The sequence below is a fragment of the Triplophysa rosa genome, linkage group LG10, assembly GCF_024868665.1.
Source record: "Triplophysa rosa linkage group LG10, Trosa_1v2, whole genome shotgun sequence".
NCBI lineage: Eukaryota > Metazoa > Chordata > Actinopteri > Cypriniformes > Nemacheilidae > Triplophysa > Triplophysa rosa.
In genome coordinates this window covers 12740476-12751643 of record NC_079899.1, presented here as the reverse complement: position 1 = coordinate 12751643, position 11168 = coordinate 12740476, and the positions used below count along the sequence as shown (strand labels likewise).

At 37.4% G+C, this 11168-nt stretch overlaps 1 protein-coding gene across 1 annotated transcript; it reads right to left on the bottom strand.

The window, feature by feature from the left end:
- Window positions 1-196: 196 nt before the first annotated feature.
- Window positions 197-10270, bottom strand: smyd2a (SET and MYND domain containing 2a). The gene is made up of 12 exons (XM_057344653.1): window positions 9900-10270; window positions 9233-9296; window positions 7372-7482; window positions 3939-3999; window positions 3433-3557; window positions 3028-3095; window positions 2788-2890; window positions 2326-2436; window positions 1877-2000; window positions 1332-1506; window positions 1133-1241; window positions 197-901 (listed from the first exon to the last, which is right to left on the bottom strand). Exons 1-12 carry the CDS (start codon window positions 10154-10156, stop codon window positions 818-820), a joined length of 1392 nt encoding a protein of 463 aa, XP_057200636.1. The 5' UTR covers window positions 10157-10270; the 3' UTR covers window positions 197-817.
- Window positions 10271-11168: the final 898 nt, after the last annotated feature.

Here is an 11168-nt window from a genome sequence, read left to right as displayed (position 1 = left end):
TAGGGATTTCATCACCATGGTTACTGCCAGGGATACGGACAATAGCAGATGATTAGGATATAACGTATTGAATGTAATCAGTGATGCATTCAACAATTGTTATTTTGATGTTGTTCGGCAGCTTGTAAAAATGTAAGAATTCAGTTTGTGTTCCACTATAGAGGATTTGATTGAAAATGTTGAGTCAATTTTTCCCTTCAGGATTTTATTACTGTAGCGTTTTTACAATAAATTTCAAGCATGTGGCAGGATATGCATTCATTTCTTTTTTGCCCATGCTACCAGTCAAAATTGCACAATAACAAACAAGAAGCATTTAAAGACACAAACAGTTATGAACATAACATTTTGACCGAAATGTAATGAAAGATTGGAAGTCCAATATTTTAACAGCATCAATGACTCTGACCTATGCAGAATGACAACCATGCAACAATCTATTAAACAGACCAGTAAAATAGAGTCAGGGATCTTTCACCTTTTTTTGAGAATATATAAATGATTTACATTCATTAGTTACTCAAAACAGCAATATTGTTGCTACATGATAGGGCAAAATAGATTTGAAAACCTGGCATATATGATATGATTCTTAAATGTTAGCCCTTTTTCTCCAAAAAAGACAGATCAGCACATTTTTTTCCAAAGTGCGGATGAAACAAACAACAAAATATCTGGGCCATCTATTTACAAATCTAAAATTTGTTTAAATGACATCTCAGATCAACAAACAATTTTGACATCACTTTTGTTTTAATATTCCAGGGAGAGGTATAAGACATGCCAGCATTGATGCATATTTCTCCTCCTCGTCGCATTATTTCTGATCTTCTATTTCCTTCTTAACCTCCAAGATGTATGGATGGTCTTTACCGTGGGCAATATCCATGATCGCAAGAGCCTGTGGAAATTGTATTAAGTTCAGTCACACACAATTATATTATTTAAACACTTAAAGGTATTATTTTAACATTCTGAGGACAAAATCCATATCTAAAATGACCTGAAATAGCCACTTGATTTATAAATATTGTTTTATGCTTCAGATTTTCTTTATTTTTGATCAACCTGTATGTTTAAGGACAAGTCCTATTTGCAGTAGCTATCTCTTGTTAGGACGCTAACACCCTACCTTCTTTAAAGCTTTAACCCCTTGTGTCTTCTTTTCAAGTCCTAGGTACAATCTTCCAAGTTTCAGGTACATAGAGGCCACATTCAGTGAGTAAGGAGGATAGTGCACACTGGAAAGGTATAATAAAATCTATTAATAAAATGAACACATAAATCCTTTATTATTACAAATGAAACAGACTAACAAAACTCTGCATTACCTGTAGGGCTGGATAATTTTCTCGCCATACTTCATTGCTCCATCCCAGTCCTGCATGTAGAGACAGACGCCCATTGCCTGGTACATCATGTGTAGCATATAGACATTGGTGTCTGCAAAGATTGAACCCATTTTGTCCAGACTCAGTTCACAAATTTCCAGCAGTTCACTGGGGGGTACTTTGAAGTCAAAGAAAATCAATGTCTCATAAAACCATTTTTAATTAAAAAAAATGCGTAAGGTTCACATTTTTGTAGGTTAAATTTGACTCCGAACACTCTAGATCCTACTTCCTTGCAGGAATTGTAAATTTCACAAACACTACAGACTTGTTTTGTGACGGGATCTATCCTAAAGGTTAATATGGCTTAGTCAGGTGGGGACTAAATATAACCCACTGCTCTGGATTGCTGTCACATATACATTAAATATTACCCTTCAGCAAATAAAGTAAGTACAAATGTTTGCACACACACACACACACACACACACACACACACACACACACGCTAATTGTACATTATTGAAAAGGCCAGTGAAGGATATTTTTGTAGTGCTTGGCTCTCCTGAACTCCTCAATGACATTTCTAGAGTATGCCACCATCTGTCTGATTTCATCAGCTTCTGGAAGTGTGCTGAGCTTTTGACGGATCTCCATTTTGGCCTTGTCCTTAAAAACATGAGGGTGTCATTTCACATACACTGACTTTTATTTCTTTATTTGTTCATTTTAGTCTTTTATCTCTATTCTGGTTCAACATATAAAGACGATAAGTCTTTTGTAGATTGAAAAAGTGTTCTGTGTGCTATCAAATCACTGTTAAGCAACAACATTAGCTAAACTAATGAGTCGTACAGAGATTCTAGTTGGTGACACTTATAACACAAAATACTTCAGCAAAAGCACGTCAACACTATTATCATTTATTCATAGGTGATAATTATTTCACTCTCTTTAGAATAAACCGTATTAAAACATTTAAACTTAAACTCACCTTTGATTTCGAGGTGCATTCTTTGCAGTCACAGGTAAAGAAATAAGAATCACTCAACCTTTCAATTCTATCCTCTGTTGGATACAAGAGGTCTATATAACTGTTGAAAATCTGTTTAAAAGATAAAATAAATCTATTTCAAAGAAGCAGTTATTTGGATGCAGTAAATGTTATTGTAATTAAATTAACAGTGGGTGATTACATACTATTTTTAAATTATATATTCAGATCATTTTCAGATCATTACAAAACAATGATAATGCACTTACAACAAACGCTACTTGAATATAGGGCTATTTATTTCTAAATTTAGCATTACTTAGAAGTATTTTGTCCCTTTCTACTGAAGAACAATGTGAAAAGCAGCGCTACATTATATTGTGTTAGTGGAACTGTCCCTTTAAATGACTCATAGGGAATGAGTCATCATGGAGCATGTTTACATGTGTTCCCGTATCTCACCTCTTCTCCAGGGCTGATCTCCTGCACGGCCCTCACCTCAGCCACCGTACCTTTATATGTCACAATCACATTGGGACTACAGCTGTGGTTCATAAGAGCAACGCTAAAACCAAAAAGATGAAAAGGTTTGAGAATCTCTGTGTGACACAGGAGGTGTGTCCAGATGTTTGTACATTCAACAACAATCAAATTTCTGCTTTATTATTTTCGTGTGATGATTTTGAATTCTAAAAGGTTTACTCTGGAAATACAGCAGAACCCAGATGTGACAGCTCCTCATCTTCAATAGTGAAGCCATTACAGTTCACCTGTGATGCAGAAATAAAGAAGCATCATTGTTATTGCACAGCAAACATTAGGCAGCATGTTTTATTTTAAATAGCTTTATGACTGTGACCTGAGAATGTATGAATGTGATGAATAAAAATCACCAGCACAGACAGAAAGAGAGAGAGAGAGAGAGAGAGAGAATGGCACAATGTCAGACCCTTTTAATAGCAAGGACAGGGTGGGTTTAATTGATTGAATACCTCACTTTTGATCAAATGGTTATAATGACACATCAGGTAGAGTCAGAAACAGCGATATTTGACTATACTGAACCTACATGTGAACGACAATTGCAGTAAAAGCAGTCGACAGTACCTGGGAGAAGAGCTCGGTAAGTGCCGCATTGTCAGGAAAATCAAGGTGCCGGCTGTAAAAGTGGTGTAACGCAGCAATGTCTGTGTCGTTCATCTCATTCTTTTCATTATCCAGCTTGTCCAGATCTGACAACACACAAAACAGACAATTAGGATTTCCTCTGAACAAAAGCTCAAAGGTTCCATATTAATCAAGGCTATGCTTTCACAGAAGAATAATACAAAAATTATAATTTGGCAAATTCAGCTCTCTTTTTATTAAAGTGATTTCATGACGTCTTCATCTGTCTCTGCCAGTCACACTCTGAGACACAGATGAAGAGATTTAGCTCTAGTTCTAGGCGTCATATATCTGAGACGGCTAACAGGGCAGCTGGTTAGGGTCATTAAACAGGTGTGCAAAGCCATTGGCTTTAATTGCAGTTGGATCTCTGTTTTAACCAAAAGACAGAGCGTTCCTCTTTCTAACTTTAATTTGTTGGTTTATTAGCGAGCAACTCAACTTACGTGCTTCCAATTCTGTAAGAGTCAAAACTTTTTCTGATGGAGTGCTTTCTGTCAGGTACTTCTGTAAAACAAGAAAGTAATAAGAAAAGCTTTCCTGTAGCTCAGTGGTTAGATTAGTGCGCTAGCAACGCCAAGGGTCATGGGTTCGATCCCAGAGGATTGCAGAAAGTCAGAAACAAATGTATTAGGCCTGTGACGATATATATCGCGATTCACACTAATTATACCTGTCTATGTCGATTCTGAAATCGCAAAGGCTTCGATTCTGTTTTATGCACAGCTCTTCCGTGAACTACGGCTCTTTGATCAGTAGGAAGTACCGCTCGATTTAAAATCACTACGGCTGCGTTCGAAATGGCATTCTTCCTTGCTATATAGTAGGCAAAAAGTAGTAGGTGAATGAATAGTATGTCCGATCCGTCAGTATTCATAAATCAGTAGGCGAGAAATATCTGGGTGGTGGAGAATTTCTCTTGAGATTCGGATGTGCGTATACTAATGTTGTGTCCTAATACGCCTACTCGAGAGCGCCCTCTGGCTTTCGGATGTGGCGGCGTTTAACCGTAATCCATTGAGAAACTGAGCATAAAAATTACTCTATATATCGTCCCATCCCTAAAATGTATAGTATAATGCAATGTAAGTCGCTTTGGCTAAAAGCGTCTGCCAAATGCATGAATGTAAATGTAAAAAAGATGATAGCTTAACCAAATTTAAAAATTACACATTTGTCATTAAATAGGTTGAGAGGAATCAAATTTCCCTTGCACTTTAGACCTATAAGCTGTCTTGGCATTAAAAATACATCCTGCTAGTTTAAACTTAAAATATCTTCCTTACCAATAACGAAAGCATTATTGTTCACTTTAAAATGACAATTTCATGATAATTCACTCACCCACATTCCTTTAATGTAATCGTTTACCGGAAAAACACGAACTTAAAATAGCTAGATATGTGACAGAATATTCGGATTCATATGACCTACCCTACAGCAAGATTACAACAACTACTTGATCACATTGTTGGCTCCGCCTACTAACAATCAGCCTGAGGAGCGAGTGGATCTCGAGAGTAGTTGTTTACATTCACGAGGCTTCTAATAACAGTAAGACTGACTGACAGTCAACACCCTGTCTACAAAAGACTATAAAAGCCATTATAAACAGAATTTCTATTCCCACCGGATGTGGCACGACAAACGGTTTGTTCCCAATGGTTCCTGTTGTCTATTGTTGCGTTACATCACGTCACTCGCGTGAAGTGTAGAAAGGACGTAAGTAAGACAAACTTTGTGTAGGCCTCTGAGATCTGATAACGCTATACACTATATATACACAAGCAAGTGTGCTAGAAACATGTTAGTTTCAATAATCTGTAATGATATTTGTTTGCAGTAACTGCACTATTTAGGGAACAAACCCACATTTAATAGAGTAAAAAAAGCAGTTTGGGTGAACCGCTCCTTTAAAAAGATTCACATTTAAATTAGATCTGACATGACCTGTTGACAAACTGTCAAGCATGCAACACAATGCACAGAATTTCAGTCGCATTCACAGAAACCTTGTTTCATTGTTTGATGAGATGTAGCAGTTTTCTGGCCAACTGTCTCACAGTGCTAGCAGTGTGACACAAAGCTCCATGTGCTTGCTGAGTGAGTCAAAGATAGAGCCGCTGCGACTGACGCATCCGGTGAAAAAAGACATCTATGAGAAACACATGGAGGCACCATATGTGCCAGAGCAGTGCTGCAAATCCTGCATCTAAACCTGATTTTAGCCTAACCATCAGCTTTACATTAAATACATGCATTGTAGACATTTGATTGTCACCTTGCTGCGAATTTAACTGCATTTTAGGCCTGAATATTACTATACATGACTTTTGTTCCAGAATCTCCAAATAAGGGAAACTACCCATCTGTTTTCACACCTGTTAAAGTTTGTCAGCTGTGCAGCTGACAGGTGCGGAAGAAAAGATCCAAGTTCCGTCAGAGAAAACCAAAAGAGACACCAAATGAGACATTTGACTGCACACATTGCTCAGATTATGTGTTCTTCGAAGTCCATTTCAAAATCTATGATCTTTGATTTGGTTTATGCTCTAGAGGAGACACACAAGACCACTAAGGTGTTTAACCTTAAAAACATATCCAAAGGTCTCCATTTGCTCTCCACTTAAGCGTCCAGGAGAAAGAATCGAGACAAAACATCTACGCAACATCTTCCCTCAAACAGCAACATATACAGTATTATGACTTCTAAATGTAAAATCAACACTCTTCAACTTCACTCTTTTTAAACCAGCAGCCTATTTTCTGACCTCTGTATAACAGCTTCTATTTTCTGTTGCTAAGATTTTTTTCTGCTTTTAGGCATTAAGAGAAAAATAATCAATACCGATATCTTTCATGTAGGGCAGCTGGATCTTTCGGCACTCAGCTAATTCAAACTTAAATGTTATTCAACCACTGGAAGTGAAGTTACAACACTGTAGCGCTGCTGTGTTTTAACACTCGAGCGAGGAATGTTACTGCACTAGACCTCTCTGACTCTATGAACTCGAGTACTTGTGAGTCAATTGGCTCTAGCTATAGACGGTATTAAAGTAGAACAGCTAGAGCCAAAATTCCTTTTAAGTTCTATTAAGCAGTATACAGACACTCAAAAACCTGTTATCATTTTGGAGTAAATCTTCATTAAACATCGAACTACGCACAAAATCATACTTAAAGGGACAGTTCACCCAAAAATTTCTGTAAAAAATTACAATGGCAGTCAAAAGTGATCCAGAACTGTTTGCTTTCCTACATTCTTCAACTCTTCATCTTTTTTTTGTGTTCAACAGTACAAAGAAATTTATAAAGCACATTTTCCTACTATAATAGTCAATGGTTGCCAAGAACTGTTTGGTTACAAGCATTTTTTCAAATATCTTTCTCTGAACAAAGACATTTATACAGATTTGGAACAACTCGAGGGTGAGTAAATGACGACAGAATTTTCATTTTTGGGCGAAGTGTTTCTTTAAAACGCCCATTCAATGGTCTGCTATGTAACACAAGCCTGGACTATACAATGACCCGAAGCATAATAAAACCTTTTTGTAAAAGATATACAAAAAGTAAAACACATATTCTTAACGTATATGATCATAACAACAAAAGTGAAGAAAAAGAATACAGATTTACTACAGAAACAGCCATGTTAAAAATGTATACCACACCCAACGCAAATATTGAATACAGCTTAGACTGAGCGCTATGAAGATATATACCACCGCGATGGTCTAAAATGTCACTGCAACCGATTTCCATTCTGCGTACAAATACGTGGGCGTGGCTAACTGCATGTGTGACAGCATGTCCTAATCAGACGCATCACAAAAATCATGCAAACAATCATGCCAATAAAACACAAGTCACCCTCACCTGTTTCTGAATGATTCTGGCAACCAGTCGCACTGTCTCTGATGGACACCAGTTCTCCCCGTGAGCGCACATGGCCGAGCACTCCAGCTTGTGCATGGACCAGTCTCCTTTCTGATGGAAGTACAAGGTTTATTTCACATCAAAACAAACATCTCCCACTTATAATCAAAATCTTTAATGCGCTTGAGATGGATTGTCATAGCAACAGCGAGGTTAGACCGCCTTCCAGCTCAATTTAGGAAACAAGCAACACCCAAGTTCCTTTAAATAAACAGATTACATAGACTTGATGGTAAACACTGTTTCACTACCAAAACAAGGCTGTTTTTTTGGACTTGGCACGATGGCACAAGTTTGGGGTGGTCGTGCCACTTGTAATAAGCCGTTAAGCAAGGAAAACAATAAAGTGCAACAGTTTGTAGTTAAATATAAAACAGTAAATGCTTCAATATTTAGCAATAAACTTAATCAATGACTACAGTTTAATACTTAAACATCATACCATTAGTTTTTTGTCAGTGATGAAATTTGCAAAGTTTTATGAGGTTAAAGGTCATTCACTCATAGAACATGACTACTTGGTGAGACTTGAACATGCTCAAACTGATTGGTTTGCGTTAGAGCTTAGAACTCTTTATTGAAGAAACCCTTTTCTTTTTATATCTTGCAATGTAAGTCGCTATGGATAAAAGTGTCTGCCAAATGCATAAATGTAAATGGGTAACATCCATCCATAACCAAACAACTGCAGAAAAAGAACAGTTCTATTACCACCAGTTGCACAGAAATTAGTCATTTTTATTGAATGCCACTGTACATTTAATGTAGTCAAAAGCCTTCATATCAAATTAGTGCTTATAATATATAATTTTCACTTGCAGGATCTTAAATGAAATAGATCAAGGTGAACAGATGTAACTTAGCAATTTAGTTAAAGCAGACAAGCCATGATCCACAGAGAAACAAGTCAGAATGGGGCACTGCACACTTATGATGATGGATAGGCTGATTCTAATGCCACAACTTGTACATTGTACAAAAACAGCAGGGACCTGATAGAACGGCCTTGTGGTAGAGTGCAAATGGATTATTGATGATCTTTGTTTTCTGTGCTGGATTTATAACCGAGCTTGGAACTCACCAGCAAAATCAATTTCAAGACTGTTGTTTTGGCTGTGGTCTCTCGCTGTGAGCACTATTCCTGTTCCTGATCCTCAAGAATTTACTCATACACGGGGAAATGAGTCAGTTATGCTGTACTTGTGTCATTCATCTATATTTAGAACGTAAATAAACCTTGTGTTTGACTAATGTTGTTGTGCTACAGTCATACACGATGTCAACCTTGTCTAAGTCAAACCCTGTCCATTACTAAAAATATGTAGAATCATAATTAAATATATTAATACGGACCTCAAATGGTTGTGCAGCGAAGACACAATGGTTGCAGGTTAGAGGAAGACTTTGGCCCATAACCATACATAAGAAAAGCACTTAAACTTGAGTTGCTCCATTGGGACCTTCCTTGCAATTAGACTACCCCAGCGTAGGTACTAAGCTTAGGGAAAAAGCTTTCTTGCTATATGCTGACACTGACAGAGAAAAAATTACCTATTTGCCAACACCCAATGGCATGCTTAAAGGAACAGTTCACCCCAAAACTAAAATTCTGTTTATGGTTAACCTCTTCGAGGCCAAAAAGGTACATTCACGTTTGTTCCACAAACAGAATATGGATGTGACTGCATTAAGAGTACATTAAAGGTTTTGCTTTTGTGGGTGAACTGTTTCTTTAATAAAGATAATGCAGCTCATCAATCACAAATACTACAATGACAGCACAAACATGCTGTGGGCTTACCTGACATTCTACATTGCAGTAGTAGGCCTGTTTACATTTTCCACATTTTGAAAGCGCTTCTCTCCTGTGAATTAAACCATCAAATAGTTATAAGACAAGTTGCCAACCATTTATTTATAGGGCCCATAATAAAGTGTTAAAAATACTAGGAACCCATTTATTTGTATAATCTTAAAAAGAGACATGGTGCAGTCATGCATTTAAAAGCATAATACAATAAATGTATGTTGTCTGCTTTGTCCGTCCATATAATTCATGGATAGCACTCAACATGGAGTACATTCTGCAACATTTTGAGACCTGGATCTGTTGGATCACTGCATAAAGTGGGTCAGCCTTCAGAGTGCATGACCCAGCAGCATTTAAATACAGTGTGAATAGAATACAATTGCCAGCCATCTTTAATACAAACCGGATAATTCAGATTAACGTTACATGACTCCTGTTCAGGAGTACATGCATGCAAAATTGATCTTGAAGTATTATAAAAGTTAACATTAATTATTATTGTTTATTATACAATAAGGTGCTTAAAGCTGAAATCGCGTATGCACATCATGTAAACATTCATGTAGCCTACAAGTCAGCAGGGATTGAAGTCTTATGCATAGCAGAGACACAAAGTGTAGCCGAGTGACTTGTATGGATCCTGATATGGAGCGCTGACCTGGTAAAGCAGAATTCGCAGTGTCCGCCTCTCTCGTTCACTGTCAGCACGTACGCATACGCCGGACAGGCGAACACGAGATCACCAACTTTAAAATGCTTTATGGCTCTGAGTCCCCGGCCTTTACCAGGGCTCATAAACCGTTCAGTACCCTCGATCCCCTCGGTTTTCATAGCTCTCGACTCTTGCACGTGTTTCACTTCCTGTGGTCTCTGACTTTCACTCTGTGCTCGATGTAAGCGATATGTCTCTCTCATTTGATTCTGTCACCGACTGCTGCAAGTATAGTGACGCCACCGCCACACCACATGTTCGGCAGAAAGACTCCTCCGAACAACCAGCAGCAAAAGCAGACAGACGGCTTACGGCAATACAACACACAGGCCGAGCGGTCCTAACACCCGTCGGATTCACGATAATGAGCGACAGACAGCCACCACAGACTTGGTCTCGTGGCGCCATCGCGTGGTCATCTTGCCAAAGTGCAAGTCGTGACCATTAAATAATCGGAGATTCAATTTCTGAGAATAAATAAATAACCTTTATTTTGTTGTTCATATATAAAACAACAGAAATACCAAACAACATTTTTTACCAAACAAACATTAAGCACGCAAACAAACAGAAATACTGACAGACAGGCTGAGATAGGCCGGTATACAGATATAAATAAATAAGCAAGTACGTGAATAAGTAGACCTATATGAATTAATACAAAAATAAATTTCCAGAAACAGTATTTATTTTTCTGTTATCCATATCTTACATAATTGGGAAAAAAACCTAATTCGCATCATAAATTGTTACATCGTATATATATACAAATACATTTTAACACTGTCTTTGTTGATTTCATAAACATTACAATTGAGAAGTAATTTCAAAGCAAAGAAGTAAGCAAAAGGGGAAAAATATGTTATATATACACATCACGTCAAAACATTGGTACATTAATTGATATAATGAAGCGTGACGCTACACAGATACTATATCTATATTTAAATACTGTATGTTACAAAGCACATTGCTTTGAAGCTGGGCATATTTTTTTTATCAAAGTTTATGTAGGCCTATACTATTGATCCAACAGTTGTTCATAATACACTTGACTTCGTGGCTCTTTTATGTCTGCTGCCATCTACTGACTTGTTTTATGTATTGCACAAACAGCTAAATGTCATCCAATGCCTCCATCTGCTGGTAACAGGGAGTAACACTCAATGAGAGGGACAAACAATTGAAAATGTTTTCTCATGTCCTGGATATTGT

Excerpts from the sequence above, each read along its gene's own strand:
- smyd2a (XM_057344653.1), bottom strand. The coding sequence starts at position 10,156 with ATGAGAGAGACATATCGCTTACATCGAGCACAGAGTGAAAGTCAGAGA. Across the intron at positions 3,096-3,432 it reads TTACCGAGCTCTTCTCCCAG|GTGAACTGTAATGGCTTCAC; the intron begins GTACTGTCGACT and ends TCTGCATCACAG. Across the intron at positions 902-1,132 it reads GGGTTAAAGCTTTAAAGAAG|GCTCTTGCGATCATGGATAT; the intron begins GTAGGGTGTTAG and ends CAATTTCCACAG.